At 40.4% G+C, this 23,204-nt stretch overlaps 2 protein-coding genes across 5 annotated transcripts in view; one reads left to right on the top strand and one right to left on the bottom strand.

Annotated features, from left to right (window-relative positions):
• The window catches only part of GYS2 (glycogen synthase 2), a 47,383-nt gene extending 36,057 nt beyond the window's left edge, over positions 1-11,326 (top strand). For all 4 annotated transcript variants that reach the window (XM_040594435.1, XM_040594434.1, XM_040594438.1 and 1 more), the window contains 8 exons: positions 571-630; positions 1,264-1,342; positions 1,992-2,105; positions 5,040-5,166; positions 6,184-6,279; positions 7,875-8,038; positions 9,207-9,287; positions 10,410-11,326. In XM_040594435.1, coding sequence (XP_040450369.1) covers positions 571-630; positions 1,264-1,342; positions 1,992-2,105; positions 5,040-5,166; positions 6,184-6,279; positions 7,875-8,038; positions 9,207-9,287; positions 10,410-10,625 — 937 coding nt within the window. In that variant the 3' untranslated portion in view covers positions 10,626-11,326. The remainder of the gene's footprint in view (positions 1-570; positions 631-1,263; positions 1,343-1,991; positions 2,106-5,039; positions 5,167-6,183; positions 6,280-7,874; positions 8,039-9,206; positions 9,288-10,409) is intronic.
• A 3,478-nt stretch (positions 11,327-14,804) lies between these two features.
• SPX (spexin hormone) lies at positions 14,805-21,051 on the bottom strand. The gene is made up of 6 exons (XM_040594439.1): positions 20,722-21,051; positions 19,709-19,789; positions 19,522-19,579; positions 18,053-18,115; positions 17,324-17,407; positions 14,805-15,142 (listed from the first exon to the last, which is right to left on the bottom strand). The coding sequence occupies exons 1-6, from the start codon at positions 20,725-20,727 to the stop codon at positions 15,084-15,086; spliced, it is 351 nt and encodes a 116-aa protein (XP_040450373.1). The 5' UTR covers positions 20,728-21,051; the 3' UTR covers positions 14,805-15,083.
• Positions 21,052-23,204: the final 2,153 nt, after the last annotated feature.

Genomic DNA, 23,204 nt, shown 5'->3' with positions numbered 1-23,204 from the left:
TTTTTTTGGTTTGCAAACTAGTTTATAGTAGACTACCTTTAATCTAACACTTGTTTTCAAAAGTCTTTGAATTAGGAAATAGGGCAGGAAGTGAATGGAGAAGCTTGCTTTAAAATCACTATTTGTTTAACTCTTTGATCTTACATCTTTCTACCAGGTCAAGTTAAATTGGAGACCTATCTGTCTTCATTAGTGTCCAGTGTTAATGATCATGTTTCTCTGTGTAGAGTCATATATATGCTCTCTTTTTCCATAGCTGAGATGAAAGTGTGGTCTACTTATCAGAGCAAAATATTAGAAGTAATCGCTAGTGAGGTCTGCTCCTGGTTTTCACAGTGTATTCATCTTTGGATGCAGGTCAAATCCTCAGTTGTGCGGAAATCTGTCAGTATGGCTGCTGGCTGGATAAAAGAGCTTTGACAACCAGACCTCTATCTGCTTCTACATTCTTGGTTCCATCAGTATATGTGAAAGAGCAATTTAATTTAATTTCCAACAGCAGGAATCTCTTTTATTCTATCCTTGTCCTGGATTCTCCTGTTTTATACATATATTTATTTATTTTCCTAGGGACACTGCACAATCTGTGAAAGAAAAGTTTGGAAAGAAACTCTACAATGCCCTGCTAAAGTGAGTACATAAGTTACTTGCTCTGCCTTGCAGATCTATGTATTCAGCTCTCTTACCCGTGGTATTTCTGTGATTCTACTCTTTGTGTACAAAATTTGGCATTTATAGGAAGGGCACAGGAGAAGGTAACGGAACCCTCTGTTCCATATACAGGTTACTTGATCAACAGGCAAATCGAAGGAGAAAAAATTAAAAATATTAACACCCCATTGTGGAAAGAGTCTTAAGAGACATTGAGGATGTCTAAGTAATACAAAGGCTTACTCGCTGTCAAAAACAAGCTGCATCAGCCTAAAAAAAAACATGAGAGAAATAAGTATTAGTGGCTTAGTCATGTCCTTTCTAAAGACAGTTGGAAGTGAATGACCCAAAGCACAGATTAGATGACTGGAACTTCAGCAAAACCAAGCTATGGCTGACAAATAGAAAAAAAGAATTCTTTAGCTTTTTTGGAAGCTGATTGGAAAGTCAGCAAGTGTATGGGAGAACAAAATGTAGGGAATATAGAAGGCTCATGAAACAAAGGAAAGACTCATGTTGACATCAGCAGGCCTCAGATCAGACCTTGTTTGCTGTTTCTTAATTTTCTTTATATAGCTATTTGGTAAAATAGGTTCTGTGTTGCCTCCACAGAGGAGAAATTCCAGACCTGAACAAGATTCTTGACCGAGATGATATGACCATTATGAAAAGAGCCATCTTTTCAACTCAGGTCAGAAAATTTATTGTTTACACCAATATCTAGTATAAATGATAAACATGACTGTGTACAAGGATTGTGTATGACGGATAGCAATATGCATGCATTGAAATGAAGTTTTCAGCAAATATGCTTCTCATCAGTAGCATTTAAAGATCACCTGTGACTGTTTCTAATGAGAGTACAATCCAAACTAATTCTTCTGAGGAGTTCATGAATATTCCTCCAGTCACATGCAGGACACCAAAATTCCTAATTCTTTTCTTCTTCATTAAGTGTGAACTTTGCATTGTTCCTGAAGCCTGGATTCTTCCATTTTTATTAGATATGCAAACCCAATCTCTTAAGAGACATAATGTATTGTCTAAAAACCTTTAAAATTAAATGGTAGACCTTTCTAAAAGGTAGTACAAATACATGTATTTTGAGGTAAGTGAAACAAGTCCTGTGACAGATTTTATGGTCTCGTTTATGGCCTTGGTTATGCAGAAGACAACATTATATGATTGCAACTTTCTTCTTACCTTAAATTGAAAGGGTAAAAACCTATTTGCATTGATAACAAAATCTCCTGCTGTCTTCCACTAACTTTAGAAAATGGTAACAGGACTTTTTTGTCAATGGTTTTGTCTGGCTTATGGATTGTCGTTTCTCTCTTTAGCGACACTGTCTGCCCCCAGTGACCACCCACAACATGATTGACGATGGCAATGATCCAATCCTCAACACCATCCGACGCATTGGCCTTTTCAATAACCGGACAGACAGAGTAAAGGTACGTTCTGTCATTTTCATTTTAGATATAAAATGGAATTTCTTTAAACAGTGTCACTCTGGATCATTATCATGGGGAACGCAGTCAACTTCTTGATAAGGAAGTATATTACTAATGTAGTATACTGATAGACCTCCCGCTTCCTTAGTTTCCAGGAATAACAACTAGTCACTTCACAGATATCCTCAGTTGATGTTTAACCAAATTAGAAATCTGATGTTAGGGATTTTCATTGCTGCCTCCTGTACTGAATGAGGAGCTACTACTCCTGAAATTCAGAAAGTGCCACACGTCATTTACACCCAGATGTAAAACTCTGTAATAGATTCATTTGCTTAAAACTGGAGGTCAGAGTTTGAGCACAGACATTTCTGGAGTATTGGTTTGTCTCTTAAGAACAGCACCCTGACGCTTAGTGTTTGCTGTAGAAGGTAACCAGGGCTTTGATCCTGAGCAGAAATACTTCCCATTCCTGCTGTGGTCTTGTTTACATAACTGTTGAAGCTCGATGCATGTAAATAAATCCTTTCCTGACTTCCATGTCTATCTTGCCAGACAACAGAAATGATCATCTCCTGCTTTCATAAGTGTGCCAAAGTCTGTTTTGGTCTGGGAATGTCTGACATTCTCTTCGCTAACTATGACTATCTCATCATCTACCTATTCAAAGTAGAACCTAAAATTGCATTTTTTTCTGTTCCAAACATTTTTAACGTCAGATCCATAGTATCTCTTACAATGACATATCATTTGTTCCCAATGTTTTGGTTTTTAAACCCATGGCAATAACTGAGTAGACATTTTCCTCAACTTCCTAGTTGCTTCTTCCTGGCTTAATGCATTCTCTGCCAAGTGTGGGTCTCCAGTGAGCTCTGAGAGCATTATATGGTAATAATAAACTTGATGTAACAAAAGTAGGGTGGAAGGATGCACTGTATATAAATGTAATGAAAAAGTCTTCAGAACTAACTGCTTGAATTCATGAGAAAGCAGATAGCATATAAACACTGCACACACTTCTTCCTGCTTCTCAGTAGACTTGATTGGCTACGTATATGTCAAGTTTGTACAAACCTGTCATTACCACTGGAAAAATACCTCCTGCATGAACAGGCTTAATACTAAATGAGCTGAATGTCATGGACAAAATTTCTGTAAACTTCAAATGGAAAGCAATTTTGAGAGATGTATGCTATATCCATTCAGACACCGTTGGCATGTGAAAAACAGCCTCAGCAGCAATGCCAATGGAAAATCTTATTTGATTCACTGGAGTCAAATAAGCTTGCATAATGAGTTTACAGACCACTTATTGGTTGAATGCATTCATGTGTTGATTTACTCAAGTGAGTAGCATGACTATATTATTAAGAAAGGATAAAAGCATATACTTGACATGGAATAATAGCTGCAGTATGTTTATGTGGGGAAAAAGCCCAGAGAAGGTTAAACACTTTCCTCATGCTTCTTCCTCCCAAAGCTGACTGGACAGCATGTACAAGGCATTTCTCTCCTTAGTAGAGGAATGTAAGTCAGTGACCTCAAGCCCTGCAGAGACGTGCAGGACCCATTAGCCTGGGTCCTGAAAGCAGGACATTAGCCCAATAAGCTTTGTCTTCCAGCAAGGTTAGTTAGCCTAGGCAGAAGATCATAGAATCAGAATGGTTTGGGTTGGAAGGGACCTTAAAGATCACCTAGTTCCAACCCCCTGCCATGGGGCAGGAACACCTTCCACTACACCAGGTCACTCAGAGCCCCATCCAGCCTGGCCTTGAACACTTCCAGGGATGGGGCAGCCACAGCTTCTCTGGGCAACGTGTTATAGTGCTTCACCACCCTCACAGTAAAGAATTTCTTCTTAATATCTAATCTAAATCTACACTCTTCCAGCTTAAAACCATTACCCCTTGTCCTGTCACTACAGGTCCTTGTAAAAAGTCCATCTCCAGTTTTCCTGTAGGCCTTGTTTAGAACCTGGAAGACTGCTGTAAGGTCTCCCTGAAGCTTTCCCTTCTCTAGGCTGAACAACCCCAACTCTTTCAGCCTGTCTTCATAGGGGAGCTGCTCCAGTCCTCTGATCATCTTCATGGCCCTCTTCTGGACTTACTCCAAGAGGTCCATGTCCTTTTTATCTTAGGGGCCCCAGAGGTGAATACAGCACTGCAGGTGGGATCTCACCAGAGTGGAGTAGAGGGGGAGAATCACCTCCCTCAACCCGCTGGCCACGCTTCTTTTGATGCAGCCCAGGATTTGGTTGGCTTTCTGGGCTGCAAGTGCGCATTGCCAGGCCATGTTGAGCTTTTTTTCCACCAGCATCCCAAAGTCTCCTCCTCAGGGCTGTTCTCAATCCATTCTGTGCTCAGCCTGTATTGATACTAGGAGAGGTTCTGACCAAGGTGCAGGGCTTTGCACTTGGCCTTGTTGAACTTGATGAGGTTCGCTCAGGCCCATGGGGCTATAATGTGTCTGGTTTAATAATTCTTTCACTTCTTGAAAGAACCATAAGCATTCCTGTATTTCAGTTGGATGCTGTGAAGCTCAGAAGTGCTGTATCCTCCTGAGGCCTCCTCTTGAACAAGACATCCCAATACTCTGTACCTTGGCACAACAGTCCAAGAGAACCAAATTAAGTATTGCTAAATGCCACGGCCTTAAGCATAATTCTCAGTGCTCATTGTCTTCCTTGATCAACAAGGATAAAGCTCAAGAACTGTCCAGAAAAAGGGTTCGTTATCAGTACTGTTTCCAGGACAAGACTACACAGGGAAGATATGTTTCAGTGTGGGAAGTCAATTAAGTAACAGATGGGCAAAGGAGGTGTTGTCCAGATACTTAGGAAAAGACCAGAGTGAAGAAATTGCTTGAGCTAATTGATAATTAAAATGTATTGAAGATGGTTTTCTTTCACCTCTAATATAAGTTTTGAATATCCAGGTGATCCTACATCCAGAGTTTCTTTCTTCAACAAGCCCGTTGCTGCCCTTGGACTATGAGGATTTTGTTAGAGGCTGCCACCTTGGTGTATTTCCATCGTACTACGAACCCTGGGGTTACACTCCAGGTAGGCAATCTGTATACTTCACTAGTATTGAAAGATGAATACCCATTCTGTTGATGCAGAATAGCTTTGCAGCCAGTTTCTTCTGGAGTGCTGAAAAAACTCTTTTGACTCTGTTTCCTCTGCAGTGCAATGGTCTTACTGCTGGCAAAATTTGGGGGCAAGGTGTTATAAAATGGCATCTACTGACTGACAACTACTCACATTTGTCCCTGCGCTGGACCCTTTCCCATACTAACATGTAATCTTTTGATTTTATGTGGCTTTAGAACAAAAAGTCATTTTTTAGACTTCATTCTTAACTTGATTCAAGGATTTGAAAAGAAGATTTAGAGGAATGTGCATATTGAAAAAAGTAGGGCAAGAAACCTGATGCTACCAGTTGACATAATTCAATGGATTTAATTCCAGATAACAATTAAGTTTGATAGAATTATGTAACACCATATCAAAGATATTTTCCACAACTACACGCAGTGGTAGAGAATCTCACAGAATTGAATGAAAATTTCTAAAAATACAGACAGCATATAGCTTCTGACTTAAAAAATTTGGGCCAGATTTACAAAACACATTTAACACCTGATGAAATCAGTGCAAACTATGAACTTGGATACATATGAAGATCAAAGCCTAGGTGCCTGGGGTTTTTGTGTCCTCCAAAATACCTTCTGTAGTCTCGACACACATCTGAAAGTTGGGGTGCCCCTCTAAAGAGCATTTGTTGGGTTCTCTGTTTCAACACTGGACTCCCAGAAAATTTGCAGTTTAGCTGCTGGGAGTCACAAATATATGTTCTTACAAACAATGTGAAATTTTCTCTTTAAAATTTCTTTTTCTTTCTTTCTTCTTTTTCTCCAAATCCACAGCAAAGCGTAATAGTTTCCACTTGACATTTTCAGAGCAGCCCTAGTGTTATGGGACCTTCTGTCTGCCTGTTTCTTTTTCGTTTTTTCTCTCAAGGTGAAACTATTCAAAGCATATTGCCCTGAAAGGCTTTTTGTCTGTTTCTTTTGGCAGCTGAATGTACTGTGATGGGCATTCCCAGTGTAACCACAAACCTTTCTGGATTCGGCTGTTTCATGCAGGAACATGTTGCTGACCCAGCGGCTTATGGTAAAATTTTTAACACCCTATCAACATACCACCTCTGAGTTGGGAAAGCAAAAAGCACAGCAACAATGCTGTTGCTGCTCAATTTCATGCTTTAACTAGTGCAATGTAGTTAATTGGGGCAATATAATCAGAGTTCTGAATATTTCATTATGTTGAACAAGCTGCTCAAGCTTTCATATTTATGCAAACCCTTTCCAGGTTCTCTCATTTTTTGTCTCCCTTTAACCTTTTGTCTGGCTTATCTTTCCAAACTCAGCACTCCTCATACCAGTCTAGAGTCTCCCAGCACTTCCCTTTAATGCCTCTGGTTACACCCTGAGCCCTTCCAAAGAAGCAGTGAAAATCTGCTTCTCTTTGAATAGTCCGAGAAGGATGTACTGGGACTTTGAGGCCAGTGAACTTGCCCACACCAAAGAATAAATTATCATGTAGTCTAAAAAATAAACCTGTGAAAATAAAAGGAATCTACTTACAAATAAGAACTTGTTCATAAATGTTTAGAAATAGTTTTTGATTGGAATGTGATGAGGGGGAAGGCAGCCAACTCCTGGTGTCTCAAGACAATGTTGAAAATGTGCCCAAACTAGGGCCTCTTTCTAAGTACCTTGGCTTGTCTGCACCATCAGGCAGTGGAAGCTCCAGACTGGTACCCACTATGCCCTGACCCAGGGGCAGAGCCGGTTGCAAAATATAGCTACACCTGCCTGGGTAGATATCTCATTGAGAACCTTCAGAAAGGTCACAGACCAAGAGTATAGCTCACCTGCTCTTCTCTGCCAAAACATAGATGTGAGCGCTGACATAAATTGCTGTACATTTCCTAGGGGACAACAAGCACTTCAGTTAAGGTAGTTTTGTGTCTGTCTTGTCCATTAAGATAGCTGAGGTCTACTGCACTATTCTTCCCAACACACTGGTGTAAAGAAGGTGCAAGAATAAAGTATTGATCTCCACAAACTACATAGAGGCAAATTTTACCTTGGCGCTCTCTCTGCCAGGATTGTATATTGAATAATGTATACAAGATAGCTATCTCTATGGAAACACTTATATTTCTACAGAAAATACAACCTCCCTTTTACAAGCTAGTTCTGACCATCTACACTTATAAATTCTATTGCAAACTAGGAAAGCACTAGTTGGTTTTTTAAGCAGTCAGTATTTAAAAAATCATGGGAGATAAAAATGATATGTCTTTATCCAGAAACTCTTGAATCCTTTTGGACATAGTGATGGACTTGGCAGTCCTGGGTTAATGGTTGGATTAATAATCTCAAAGGTCTTTTCCAACCTAAATGATTCTATGATTCTATAGTTACACAACAACAACAAAGATTCCAAATTTTGAATAATTTGCTGAATTTAATCCTGAAAAGTAAAGAAAATTAAAAGAAAAAAATACACATTTCTCTGCAGCTTTTCATTCCATCAGAATGTTGAGGAATATTCCAGATATAATTGTCTTCTAACACTAAAAAGAACATATAATACATGCAATGTTTGTAAGACTATGTGACAGAAAGTAGGATGGAAATGTAAGAGGTCAGATACCACTTTCAGTTTTACTCATCTTTGCCTTTTTTTGTGTCCTTCAGGCATCTACATAGTTGACAGGAGGTTCCGCTCACCTGATGAATCATGCAACCAGCTGACTCAGTTCCTGTATGGGTTTTGTCAGCAGTCCCGTCGCCAGAGGATCATCCAAAGAAACCGAACTGAGAGGCTCTCAGATCTGTTGGACTGGAGATACTTAGGCAGGGTGTGTGAAACTATGTAACAGAAGTATTAAAAATTCCAGACACATAGATCTCTCTAGCAGTCTTCGGCATCATGCTGCAATGCAAGGAGACATCATTGTTCTGAAAAGGCAAAGCCTGCCCTTATGTTTCAGTGTAATGCTTCCATTCTCCGGTGGTAAGGAGAGACGTGATTTAACTGAATAGGTTAGAGCAGAAGCCAGTCACATTGAGGTCTTTGTGCTCCCGGTGCTGAAGACAATGTGAAAAGCTTGTGTCTCTGACAATGCTGGCAACCCTACACTAACTACAATTTGTGCTCCAAGGTCATCTGGACTCTTTCAAAAATCCTACCTGTTCTTCCTAAAATGCTCCCTGGCCTTGTGGGTCCTCAACACTTCTAAAGTACCTCTGTACCTTAAAGGCAAACCAGTATTTTTAATTTGACATAGAAAACACTGCAGTACTGTCTACTAAGAAGCCAGTTGCAAGGCAGTATTCTCAGGTCCACAGGAGCAAAGAAGCGGATGCACGTGTATCAGTTTTGTAGATATTTTGGACCTTGTCCTGCCCTGATACCTGTGTGTGAACCTTTCTGTTTATACGGTTCCCAACACAGCAAAAGACCCTGACACGACAAGCTGCTTTTTCCACGCATGTGATGCAGACTCATGAATATAGTGGATCCGTAAATATTTTTGCCAAATCCTTAAATACCAGGCTTCAGTAAACTCATAAATATTACTTCTCTGTAACTGTTACACATGCTTCCTATGCAAGGATGAGTCCAAAGTTTGTGTGTTATTTCACACGCACACTGAAAGGTGTAAATTTTCCTGGTTAAAAAAGAGCCAATTCTATCTTGAGAGATAAAGAATACCTGTCTCTTAGTAAGAGCAACACAGACTGAGACAAGTGCTGGCTTCCATCTTAATACATCTTAGTCTTACAGAAACCTTATTCAGCTTCTGATCCAGACTCTGCTTCAGTGTGAATCTAACATGAATGGTGTGCTACTTCACTGCAATGTGTGTGTTACAAGCAGTGATATCAATTGGATGCTTAACTGAAAACATGTTTAGCTTTTGTTCAGCGTCATCTTTTAGAAGATACTAATTTTATGGGTTTTTTTCTTTCTTAAATCTACCCAAGACTTACTTGACTTGTAAAGGCTTCTGTTTTATGTTGCAGTATTACATGCATGCCAGACACTTGGCCCTCAGCAGAACATTCCCAGATAAATTTGAGATGGAACCAAGTGCTCCACCAAAGGTACAGTCTGATTTTGGAGATGAGTTCATCTGCATTTTAGCTACTGTATGGAGGGGGAGGTGGGGGGGTGTGAGGTGGAAGAGGAGGGAAAGGGAGAGAGGGAGGGGGGGAGAGAGAGAGAGAGATTGTCTGTTTGTCTCAGAAAGAGAGAAAAGACAGCAAGTTTTCTTTTAACTGAAGGGAAGTAGGAACTTATAGTTACAAGCTCAACAATTTATAAACCCTAGCTCCACTCAGGAGTTGTAATGGTATTAGATGCAAACACCAGGGGTACCGGGTGCAATGCAGGAACAGTTCTTCAGGTGACTTAGAGTGGCCTGGGTGGAACTATGGCGCTTTAGACCAGCTGAGGAACTGGCCCTTGAAATTCCTATTAGAAGAGTGGAAGCTTCTAATTCTGCTTCTGATAAATACCATGGAGACGTTCTGCACAAACCAAATCGAACGGGACCTGAGAAAAGGATGTTCTAGGGAAAGCAAGGCAATGTATTGCCTTCATCTAAACATGGTATGTGAGGATGAGGCTATGGCTGGAACCGCAAGGGTTCAGTTGAAAGGCACACCTTTAAACAGTTCTTGCATAGTTTATATTAGCACCAATTTGAGAAGGGAGGCTGCTCATATCCAATGTAAGAACAATGTTAGTTGAAACCAAACCTCCAGACACCTCCAGAGAGCAACTTATTTATTTTTAAATAAGGAGGAGATAAGGATGCTCAGACCAGAACCCCTTGCTTGCTTCTGGTTTTTCGGACACTGACGTTATAACTAGAAAACCTCTGTATTTCAATAAGCATATTCTGAGTACAGAATACAGAAGGATTTTGTGTTGTGTCAGCAGTTTTAAGGCTCAGTAAATATATTTTACAAAAGTCAGTGCTGGAAGGGCAGCATATTGTTTATGGCAGAGACTAAAGATCACTGCCATATAAGTGTGTACTTACTGGCAGAGAAGGACTGAGGGGATCTGGGTTCAGGAGAGTTTAATTTTAGAGTGCAGAACAGGTCTAGCTTACATCCCACTGTTGGTTTCCTTTGAAGTGTTGATAGCCTTACATTGCTGTATACAACCAATTGAGGAGAACCGCAATAATACATACAACTTGCTTCTCTCTTTGCCAGACGGAAGGTTTCAGGTACCCCAGGCCTTCATCGGTGCCACCATCACCTTCTGTCTCTCAACATTCCAGCCCTCACCACAGCGAAGATGAAGATGAGGATGAAAGATATGATGAGGATGAGGAAGCCGAAAGGGATAGGCAAAACATAAAGTCTCCCTTTTCTCTTGGAGTATTGCCACAAGGAAAAAAGAAGCAGCATGGAGAATACAGGAACTGAATTCATTGCTCTGACCCTGGCAGGGTCTCTCCATCCATTCAACAGTTTCTCCTGTAGGCTTGGCAAGCTTTGTGTTAAGGACAGTGAGATATAATTAGGGGAATCTTAAATGTTACTTGAGCTACGCTGTTGGAAAGCCTAATATTATTCCACCTTGAAAGTAGTTTAAATGACAATTTTTCTGTGTCTCTTTTGAGGTAGAAGAGATTTCTCAAGCTTAATAAACCTAGAGAATGTGACAATCCTCTCAGGACATTATACAAACTGCAAAGCATACCTTTCTCTACATAATTATCTATATTAATCATAATCTATGCTGATAGGTCCATTATGGGTGCCCCACATTAATTCCTGCTTCCTTTATGTTTCTCTTTTCGTCTCCTAAACTAACATGAACTTAGCCAGAGCTCAAAAAATTTAGGGAAACAGAAGTGTTACATTGGGGAAGCCTTGGCAGGGTTGAAAAAGATACACTGAAAAGAAAATGGTCTTTCTTTTTCCTTATGCTGTTTATTGTAAGCTTACATCATTTAAAATTTTTTTTGCAATACACAGAAGTGTCTTGATCCAGTGATGAAACATCCTGCTTGTGGAACAATATAAAGTCTTATGTAGTGGGCATTTGAATTTGAGAGACAAATTAAGTCATTTTTCTAAAGACATTTAGACCCACAATAAACAGCAGACCATTTATTTTCTGATTCCTCTGGTATGCCTCGTTTATTGTTTTCTTCTTGTCTCAGATTCTAAGTTTGTTAACAAACTGGTTTAGGAGGAAATTAATGTGACTTGGCTAAAGAGAATGACAAAATTCCCTGAAGTAATACCTTCCCCTGCAGACAGACCTACATGCCATAGAGCAATGTGACAACATTCAAAGAGGAGTAACTCTAGTTCTTTCCAATTTCCCAGTTAGTCCATGGTTTATTTCACTTCTAGAAGAGATCTAATCATAACAAATAATGCTAAAAGAATTCCAAGAACATGTCTGCCCCACAGACATAACTTTGAGAAGCACCTCAAACTTCAGTGTTCTCGGGGAATAATTGAACCTCACAACGAGAACTAGACATTTCGTTCTTACAGAAAGCTTTCAAAAGTATTTTTCACTTTTGCTCTTCTGATTCTCTCCTCCATTGCACTCTGGGGGGGAGTGAGCGAGCAGCTGCATGATGCTTGGTTGCTGGCTGGGGTTAAACCACAACAAGTATTTCAATTTCTAGAGATGCAGAGAGTACCTGAACATGCTCTTCAGAAGTAGATCTTGACATGAAGACATTAGGAACAAGATTAATCTTCTATTTTAGAACTTTGTGCATCAAAAATTTCTCATGTTGTTCAAGAAAATACATTTCCAGGAATTGATTCAGCCTGTTCTTCAACAGGCAGGACTGTGTAACCTTTGGAGGTGTTTACCCACACTGTCAATCCCAGGGGAGCCTAGATGTCCAACCTTGATTAGACACCTACTCTTCAACATTTGATGATGTGGTTCTTACTATAAGCCATATAGGATAAAAGGGATTAGGTGCCTATTTGTATTCTTGCCCACCTAAAACCTGTTTTAAAATTGGACTTTCATTCTTAAGCTGATTTGGTTATCTGAAAGAGTAACTAGTCTCAGAAGACAGGTTCAGACTTTTATGGCAAAACTTAATTGGATTTAAAAGGAGTCACTAATTTTTAGCCTTTTTAAAAGTAATTAAAACAATGAATATTTTTCATATGAAATTGGTGAAAGCAAGATACTGCAAATATTTTCCTTCACACAGTTTACTAAGTGGAGAACAACTGCATTTTGTGAGTTCATAAATATATGTTCTTCCCCGGAGTGCTTTTAATCAAAGTTTCCTTGCAGAGTCAAAGAATGTAATGGCTGAAAGTCCCAACAAAATAACATTTAAAGGGCATATTCATTTTAAGTTAAAGTTGGCTTAAAAAAAGTATGTCAAGAAATCTGACATTATTGCTTGTATTTTGATGCACTGTTGTATGGACAAAAAGCATTCCACCCCAAATTCTCTGCCATGAAAATTGCATTAGCATCATCTGAAAGTGATCAGGCACTTCCTTTCTTGCCTAAAAATGTTTTAGTAGCCACAGACTGGTGAACATCTATTTATCATCAGTCCAGACTCAGCTTCGTTGTAGTGCTGAGAGATGAGGTCAGTACATATGTATTGTAAATATTGCTAAATGTTGGAGGCACAGCACAGGCAATATGGAAAGTGGAACGGTTTTCCTAGGGTTACATTAAGACAGCTGTGCTTGCTCTTTGTGGACAAGTCCCAGAGGAGAAGAATAGACAAGTATGGTCCAGGTTGCAGGTTCTCTTAGAAGTGCTTATGGTGTTTGAGTTCCCTGGGAAGGGCAGGGAGCTGGCGTGACATCATGCACAAATCCAGCTGTGTGTGTTTCGGCACGCTCACATGCTTTGAGCACCTGCCTGGTGTGACAGAAAGCACACAACTTTTGAGATATGACTAATGTGAATGCTGTGTCCGTTCTTCTCAGAAATGGTCCCACAGTGGCCAAAGTGACCTCTGCCTCATGCCTCTGGGCTTATTTTAGTTCTGCCTTCAATGCTAGGACTAGCTGTCAGTAGCAAGGCGATTTAACTACAGCAACGCTTTTCTGCTTTCTGGATTTGCAGTGTTAGAGGGAACGGCTTTTCATTCAGTCAAGGCGACAGATTGCCTAACTAAAATGCCACGCATTTCCAACAGTTACTGACATCTGACAAGCTTGGTAGCAGCTATCTCTTACATAAGCACTTATCTGTCAGATTGAAAATATTAGGTTTTCACAAACAGCTTACCAATAAGGCAGAATGTTTATTCTGTTTTGTGATATTTGTAGAGAATTGTTTAAGCTAGTGAGCTTAGATCAGGAATGCATACAAAATCAGTCAGCTGGGAGCGTGATTAATGCAGTTTTTGTATCTCTGGGACATTTAGAGGCGTAGTGAATTTCATTACACTAATGAACTTAAGGATGTATAAGCCTTCTACTTTTTGACTGAGCACTGACTGATTATACTGTAAAACATGCTCGAAAATAACTTAGATGCACCTGAGATATTCAGAGTATGCTTTAAACAAAGCAATTAAACTAATGAAAAGATTCTGTTAGATACCATTGGTCTTTAGATGAAGTTCATCATGAATGTGTCCTGTCGTACAACATACACTGCTATTGAAAGACATATTCGTGCTTAAAAACGAACAAACAAGGACATTTTGATTTCCCCAGTTATGTTCCTTCATGAAGTGATATAGATAATAAACAATTAATAAAAGTGCCTATAGCCCCATGATAGAAATTAATTTCCCTGTTCCTTCAGCTGCATTTCATTGTGTCTAGGAAGAGCTACATTATAGTTAGTGTGAGTTAACAAAATTAATTAACAGTGTCATGAGAAAGATCAGAGGAAAGTAGTGTTAAAAGATGAAGAGCATGACTAGGGATAAAGGTTAAAAAAATAAAACATAGTTGCTTGGACACAAGAATCACGTGGCTACTTTTTAATTACATGAAGACTACAGAGGGCTTTCCAGTCAGACCACAAAACTACATAAATAATGTTAAATATATCCTTATCAGCATGGAATGATAATTAATGGCTTTATGTATAATTCCAGTTTTGCAACTCAAAACCCAAGCCAACACAAGTACAATAGCTATTCAGTTACTATTATGTGTGCCTACTGCCAGGCGCGGTGCTAGATTTGTACCCGGTACACCCCCACTAACCCCAGCAGTACTGCACCTCCTGGCAGCAGCGGCACCTGTATGCTGGTCACGCGTGAGGCCCCGACCCTGTAAGACCTATCCCCCCGCTAATTCTGTATGGTGGGACCGGCTCAGTAGGATTGTTCAGAGTATATGTTTCTGCATGCGCGCAACTGGGGCAGCACCGACGTCTGAGTAAGTGCTGTCGCCTCTTCTCTGTGGTGACAGATATCTGAAAACAAGTAAATCACCGGCTTTGCAGCCAAAGATGTCTGGATTGGTTTAGTATCTCACTGACGACATTGACCATCAGCAGCTTACAGGGCCAGCAGTGAAGTGGTGAAAGAATCTACCTTTACCAGAAATAAAAAGGCTTCCATATACAGCTGGGTAGAAGGTGGTAAAATGTTTCCAATGACTATTGAAAATTTGGTTTTAATACAGCAGTTGTCCAAAAAGATGGCTTTAATCATCTTTTCAGGTAAGATGGTACAGTGTATTTTAAATGCTGGGTGGACATACAAAATGGTCTAAACAAAGCACAAACTTTACAAATACTTCCCTTATCTGGACTAGTAACTTTTAATCCATTTGCATTCAAAATTTTGCAGTGCATATACACGTCACCCTTTGGGAACTTAAGTGAGGATGGATTAAATACTTTGTTTACACAAGTCATGATTTCAGGGTCTATGCAATACAAATGTTAAAGACATTTGAAGTATTTCACCAACTTGCTAGATTATCTGTCAAGTAGCCAGGGTGATCACTGTTTTCTTCTTCAACTGTAAGACAAGACACAATGGGGAAAAGTAAGTTGTAGATAAAGGAAAGTTCAGTCAGCCAGAGTTTGCAGGAGATAGAAGTGCCTCAGGCGCAGGCCTAGTGTAATGTGACTGCTTAGCTGAGATGCAGGCATCTGTAGAAATAATCATGTCTTCTCCCATTTTAAATGTAGGAATTGAAGAGCAAAGATACAAACCATGTCCGGAGAGGTATCTTAGTACAAGGCACAAATTTTTTATGCAGAAGAAAATAACATATTTGTTCTTTATTTACACGTTTTTCTCAGTCAAGAGGATTCTAAAATCACCTGCAAGCGATCTTCTGAAAGTGCATGGCTTACCCAGGTTTGGCTGTCCTGGTATTCCCTACCACAATGATGGCAATGTTATTCCACACAGTGTTTTTCAGACAAGCTGCCAGTTCCTCCCATCTTTCTCAGATATGTCCCCTTTCATCTCAGGGGCTGTTGCTGTCCACTGTCTCCCCTGGAACAGCGACAGCAGGCAGGAGAGTACCACTAAAATTTATGAATCTTGAACTTGAAAGGATTTTCTCTTTGTGTTAGCACACAAATGACACTGTCACTGATTTATCTCTAGAACTTCTGAAATAGTTTGTCGAAAGCACTGTGTTCATTGTTAATTTTGCCTTTCTCTCCCAGTCGAAACGTCACTGGATTTTTGTGGTTAGGGGAGTTCTGCCACAGCAGGGGGAGGGAGCTGAGCCCCGAGCCCCAGCGCTACATGAGGTACAGTGGGAGATTTTCGGAGGTGGTGAGAGCAGGAGTGGCTCCAGCATATCTGTACACACACCAGGTAAATACTGTGAGGTGACCCTTACACCCTCTTTTCATTTCAGGAAAGGTGTGCGCTGAGGAGATACCTCGGGAGAGATGATACTGCAGTGATGGCCTAGCAATTATTTATTAATTGCTGATGATGTCAAGGGCAGAAAGAAGCCTCTATTTTACTAAGGTTTTACTTCACATTTCCTAATGCAAGTAGAGCTCTTTTTTTCCCATCATGATGACAGCAATGAATAAGGAACTCACAACCAGGACAACCAGAACAAAGGTAGCTTTTAGACATCTTCCGAATCAAAGAGGGGAAGAGTGTAACTCAGAAAAACTCCTGGGATTGTATAGGCTCCAACAGCCTCCACAGCAACCAGGGGACTCCCCGCAGCCTGCAGGGGGTATCCTCCTTTTACAGCCTCCCTATCCCCAGACCCACTTCCAAAAGCAGTCTATGCACCTGAAGAGGTAAAATGTAGAAAGGCAGAGGACAGGGATAGCATAGATGTAGAGTCTCAGCCCGGTGAGCTGTATGTATGCATCAGACGACGAGGGGTTCAGGATAATGGCTTAGCAGGAAAGCTGGTCTAGGGAGGAAAGGTGAAATATATAGCAGGGTGAGGGAGCTGGGGAACACTGGAAAGGGGATCTTCATCCAAGGGAGTGCAACATGCATGAAGGACAGGAGGGAACGCAAGTTATTTTAGCCTGACTCAGTAGCTGGGTTTTGCTGGGGGTTATTGTGGAAGGGAGACGTGGGCTCTGAGGCCCTGAAGTGAGGAAGCATGTGAGCAGGTGGTGAGGGAGCAGGGGGTGAGGATACAGAGACAGGAGGGTTAGGCAATATCTCTGGGAGGCTAGGAACACATGAATGAATTTGGGGAATTTTCAGACCATTTCAGTGCTCTGCCTCTAAATGTCACTGGAACCCCTCACCAGCTGTGCCAGCAACAGACCTCTCAGGACCCAGATGTGAATCCCACAGCTTCTATGCTGGGGGTTTTAAGGATTCTTTTAAGCCTTTACACGAGGATGTAAGATCCAACAGAGGAATGAAAATTTCACAAGCAAAAAATATGCTACAGAAAAAGGAGCCCCAGTAGAGTTCTGTTTTGGAAAATTCAATTCAAAATTGCCATTCCCTTGAATCTAAACCAATACAAATCTGAAAAACAAATTAAGAGCAGAATATACAAAAGTTTACCTACTGTTGTTTATCTGATTCATGTTCTAATCTGTGTAACTGTACACTCTAACACAATGCACTCTGTGGAATAATATCTCATTTCAAACCAGACCTTTTAGATCTATTTACTAAAATGTTAGTAAATGAAATACTGATTAACCCCATTTTAAAAAGTCAGGATAAGACAAAACATGTGTTTACCTTCTTGTGCTTTCCATAAGGAGCTAAGGAACAGTGCTGCAGCTTCAGAAAGAGATAAAGGATTTGCATTTTGGCTGCGTGCTTCTAGAATTATAAAATCAAAGATGCATGGTTTGTTAGTGTTTGACGACATTTCTTTATTTTGCTCTTTGCTTTTTCATCTCTATAGCTAGAGACCGAAAGACAAAAACATGCTATTGTCTCCTTCACTGTATAACATTCTCTGCTCAAAACCAGCCCGATAAATATCTAACACTGAAGAGACTAGCAACCTTTTTTAAAAGGAGGCTATTTCAAAGTCACTTAGAAGGTAAAAAGAACTTTTTCTTTTTTTCATATGTTCCTTACTTTGATACAATATTCTGTTTCCTCCAGAAATATTATCTAGCATGGATTAATGTCATCTACTTTTGTCATTTCTCAATTCAGCACAATTAATAACTTGATTTGATTTTTTTCTAGTGGAAATAGGAAGTCAGAAGTACTGATGGTAATCCCACTTAACAGCCAGGTCAGCTTGGAACTTACATAAATGAAGTCACACAGGTACGTGAGAAAGTCAGACATCTTTATCACGTGCGTTTTAGAATGAAGGAACTAACAAAAGGGAGTTTAATTGCTTCCTTGAACATGATTCCAGGAAGACAAATCCCCTCCAGTTTCCATAGATTTCTCCCATAATCTGAGGAAAGATTGATGTGTTACATACAACTGTGCACATGTACTTACCAAGCTGCATTCTGTCATACAGATCCTTTTGCTGGCTTTCGTCTGAGATGAATCGACGTCCCTCTACAAAAGCAGCGGGAAAAGGGTGAAAACAACCTCCCAAATCCATTGTAATTCCTACTTCACAATCCCTACAGTGTTTTTTTTTTTTTCAGTTTACAAAGTTACAGCATTACTTCTACAAACATAAAATGGGAGGCATAAGTCCATCCCAGGCTCCTTCCAAATCAGCAATAGCCCATCTTGAACCGGAACACTCCGAAATGCACGTTATTCCATAGAACTGGTGTTTCAGCACATTTCAAGCTTGTGTTCACCTGCTGTAGGAACCGTATGTATGGAGGTATTTACTGTCTTTTCCTCGCTCTTTCCATGCCTGCTGTACAGTCAAAAGCCTTCAATCTCTTTGCTGGACTATAAAGTATTGCCTTTAAAAGGAATATTTCTATTTCAAAAATGAAAAAAAAAAAACACTGAAAAAAATAAAATCACATTACTGCCTATGCATCAATAAGGTTGGTATAGGAGTAACAGTGCATTAGTCAGTTGGAAGAATTAAAACAAAAGAGGGCCAAATTCTTTGCTTTTATGAACAGAAATAATTAATGTCACTAGAACTTCTTTCAGTTACACTTAGAGTTGTTTGGAGCCTATATTTATGTTGTGGTATTATTGTTTGTATTGTCTCTCTTTTGCATTTTGGATTGTGAGGTCCATTTTTTTTTTTTCCAAGGAAGCTATTTTTCTTGATCTCTTAATATCTACCCCACCTGATAGCTCTTAATTTTGAAACAATTCAGAATATAATTTTTTAAAAAAACTTATTTCTGTTAAATCTTGGGGATTTGCATCAAAGAACAAAATCTCTCTTTGGCTCTAAATTTTATCTTTCTATTTAATTCTTCTTTAACTTTCAACTAACAATAGAAACTCTAAAGATCATTTGCACAACCTTAACACCACAATATTGATAACACTTACATCCAAGTTCTCCTTAGAAGAGGTGGTTGTGGTGTTAATACCAACCGTAATGCAAGATGCTTGTAATAGGAATATGTGTTCTATTGCTTGAGAAGATGTTTCAATAATGCCTGAGTGAGAATTAGGAATGATAACTACATCCAGTATGTCTTTAAACCCCTCTAAGATTATTTCAGATAAGGAAACCTTTTCCAACAGGTTTTACAATCAAGCTTTAAACTATGTACATTTTCTGCGCTTTGTTCTGCTTTTCTTCTTCCAACACTTGCTTTCTTCATTTTGATTTCTTTGCGAAATAATACTACTACTGGTGATGCCACTGTTTCAGAGACAAGAAGAAATAACTATGACAAGGTAAAACACCTAATCAGCACATCCCTGCAGGCCTCAGAACAACTACCTCCACAGCGTCCTTGGAGGTTTACTGCTTGTGTGGAGCCAAGCAGATCAGGATTACCTCCTCAAAACAAAAAAGGCTTGGGACTTACGTGCACCCTTTAAATAGAGCATAGCCTGAGGAGTCCAGTTTCTCCTTTGGAAATGAGCCTTTATGCCAAAATAGAGAAAAGAGACGTGTCAATGTTGCATGTCATTACTAACCAGTACAAGTACTTAAACTGCACCAACCTGTGAGATTCATGGATGCTGCACATTCAGCCTGAGCGAGCAGTTTACCTGAGGTGCACTCCAGGAGAAAGATACGAAGGATGCTGCCAGGAACAGCGCCATTGCAGCCGCTGTCAGTTTGCGCAGTCCCTGTGCACAACAAAGAACCACAAGGTGCAGGAAAAGCCTTTCAGATCTGTAGATCCTCTCAACTTCACATCTAAATGTGAGGGTATTTCCAGTCACTCTTTCTCCCTGTCTTGCTATCAAATATCCTCTTGGCTCAGTGGCTATTTCAGCTTCAATACACAGTGATCTGATAGGAGGATGAATGTTAAATCAAACATACATTATTCTCTTTAGTTATATTCATTATAAAGGTTCCATACTGGTGAGAACTGCCACCGAGGCAAGCACCATTTGTGCTCCTATTTACAAGGACATTACATTCTCCAGAAAGTAGAATAATGCATGAACTAAGGGGGAAAGGCAATATAAAGTATATCTGGATTTTACCAAAGCTTGAATAACAGAGTTGAGACAACAAGCAAATGTAGGAGACTTGCCTTTCCAAACAAACCAACCAACCATCCAGGAAAGTGAATCACTACTTCCTCAGGAAAAGGAAAATTTAAAATTTAGCATCCTATTTGTATCAACCACGATTAGACACGTGTCACGAGACAGGCTTTTTTGATTCTAGGAGTTTGTTCACTGATGCAGCACATGCAAATGAAAGCATTGAGCATGAATCTTCTGCGAATAAATTGCACCTCTGCTTGTTCGCACAGACCATGTTATTATCCACGTATTGGTAACAGTGATGGGCCACAGAAAGCATCTAACATTGTGATTCACGGTGGTTTATTTCATCCTGGTTTTGAGAGTGCACCGTGCTATTAGTTTATTTTTTTCAGTGCAATTGTTTCAAGCACACTGAATATAACTATGTGTATATTTCTCTCAGGTCATTTTGAAGTTAAAAATATCAAGCCCCCCTGCGGTTCCTAAATATTATACTTACATGAAAAAGCATTAACTACAAACTAAATATTTCCCACACACCAAAGAGTCTCACTCACCTTCATATTCAGTTCAGTGGCAAATCTTAGGTCTTCTTCTCTTGGGATAATGGGTCACGAGATCTCCTACAGGTTTGGGGATCCCTTTTTAAATCTTCAGAATGAAGGTACCCTCCCCTTCTGCGGCAGGGTGGAGGAGTCTAAAGGGATCTCTTGTCAACCCGGTAGATGGAGAAGCAGAAGGTCTGATGGCTCCTGAGGGAAACCCGTAGTCTTGCAGGAAGTCAGAGAAATGATTGAAAGATAAATATGCTTGGAGATGCACCCCATTAGCCAGGTGAATACCTTCTGAATACATCAGCATCAGTCCTGTGCATTTGCAATACGTCACCTTCTTGCTAGATGATCGATAAACACAGCCAGAAGCAGGTATTAATATGGACAATGAGTGTTTACCTAGGATAACCTAACATATATCAGATTCCTATCCATTGTGGGAGCTGGAAAAGTTAGTAGATTACTCTCCAGTTGTAACATACCAACATGAAGAAAAGGGTGACTTACCCAGTGTTGCTAGCTTGAGGTTATTGCTGGCATATATTTAGAGGTTGCCGTGTCTTGTTTGATTCTCTGGCAATCTCCTGTGTCTAGCTTTCTTATACACAAGTAAAAATACAAAGATGAATTAAAAAAACACAAGAACCACCCCAACCCTTAATAGTCAGAAACGCTTTTCTGTCTCATGGATTGGTTGGAGTAAAAACCTAGCTCATGGGCTTGAATGGGTCAGGCAGTGGAGCAGTAAAGAGAAAAAAGGCAGGAAGAGGCAATCAGAGAAGCCATTTCCATAAGCTGCTTCCACATGACTGTTGGACTCTTTGCAGTCACGGATAGTGGGTTTGGTCCTCAGGCAAAGAGCTACTCATGTTCAATGCCTAGCCTTGCTGGTTCTGTAGCTAGGGTTCTTTCCTCTCCTCCTTCTTTTATCCTTTTGCAAAACGGGAAAGGGAAGCAGAAGGGGAAGCAAAGAAAAAAAGGAGCTAGAAATTTGCTGATTAGAAGGTTGGCCAATAGAAAGTTTACTGAGGCAGCATCACTAGCAGGACCAGCTCGTGGTGTAACAAAAATACAGGTCAGCCCATACCTGTGACAAGCACATGCTCACCTATGCGGACTCTGAGTGAAGACTGTGCAGGTAGACACTGCTAAGGCTTGCTATGAAACTTTCTTCCCTGACATGGGGTATCTGTAGACTGCTCTGAAGCACACCATTAGTGAAGGTACAATTGCTCTCCTGCTTTTGGGGGGATATTGCTCTGTTCTCTGTTCATGCCGGACAGAACTGTTCATCAAACACAGATCTGGCATTAGCTGCAGCTCACTCTGGTAATAGATGCAGGAAGGAAGAGGGAAGTTCAGGTTTTGGCCTCGTGCCGCTCCGGAGATGGCTGGGAGCTGCTGTTACACGTCCATCCTTTTAAAAAGGCCATGCCATGATGCACCCTAGCCAGCAGAAGGGATTCTAGTTGAATCTATTTCAATGTGAAGACTACATTTTCTCTGCCCTTTTCCCCTTGGCCTGACAGATCAGAGACATTTCTTGATGATGTTTAACCTTAGCCTTAGAAGGGGACTGTGCATTGCATTTAGGAGACATTTAACAGTGAAGACTTGGAGAAGATAAAGCTACTCGCCTATTGCTTTCTGGAGTGACTTCAGAGCCTTTTCTTTATGTGCAGACCACAGGACCAGAATCAAAACATACAACTGAGTCTGTGAAAATTAACCCTATTCCTTTGGTATCGGTCAATGTAAAGTATTCCCTCTTCACAATGGTTTTCCGTGATAGAAAAACCACAATGTGTTTGGCACTGAAAATAAGCCCTGGTTCTCCTGCTATTGGAATGAGACAAGTTAAACAGAAAATAAACTGTGAAGACAATCAGCTCAGCCCCTTCTGTTGGAACTGGGGAAAAGGGGAGGTAAATGGGAGTCATCGGGATAGATTTATTTGGTTACCACACTGTAGAAAGACAACTTCAGCTTTTCTTACCTTTTGACCACTTTGCAAAGCCTGAGCTGCTCTGAGTTCGTGTTGCTGGAGTCTCACACTCTCTTTCAAACCTGGCTGTATTGCGAGATTCCCACTCACCTCCTTGGAGAGACGGGGGCTTGTTTGAGGCTGCCTGGAGGGCAGCAGGAATATAAACTGGTCAAAACCTGACCTGGCTCGCTGTGGGATCAGGTGATCATCAGCTCAGAAGCAAATGCAGGGTCTTGACAGCATCCTCTTAAATTAAACAGTTTTAATGCTCTACTATGAGATGTCTCTAATGGCACTAAGGTGTCTTAAAGTGAAGCGTTTCACTTCAACCTGTAGCAAGAGGCAGAGTACCTTGCCCAAACACCAACCAGGGCACCTGAGACATGCCCATGGGGCTGCCAGCTGTGACACAGGACCTGCAAGGGACCCAAGACTTGTGGAGAAGCAGCTGAAGGGTAGGCAGTATCCCTAGAGCACCTAAAATGACACTAATTGCTTT

Source organism: Falco naumanni, chromosome 5 (assembly GCF_017639655.2).
Source record: "Falco naumanni isolate bFalNau1 chromosome 5, bFalNau1.pat, whole genome shotgun sequence".
Taxonomy (NCBI): Eukaryota; Metazoa; Chordata; class Aves; order Falconiformes; family Falconidae; genus Falco; species Falco naumanni.
Note: the sequence above shows the minus strand (reverse complement) of the source record. Positions and strands in the feature narration are given on the sequence as shown.

Coding starts and splice junctions, on each gene's coding strand:
- SPX (XM_040594439.1), bottom strand. Junction 18,116..19,521: donor GCTCTATTTAAAGGGTGCAC/GTAAGTCCCAAG, acceptor CTGCTTTTGTAG/AGGGACGTCGATTCATCTCA. Junction 17,408..18,052: donor GTATGACAGAATGCAGCTTG/GTAAGTACATGT, acceptor TTATAATTCTAG/AAGCACGCAGCCAAAATGCA.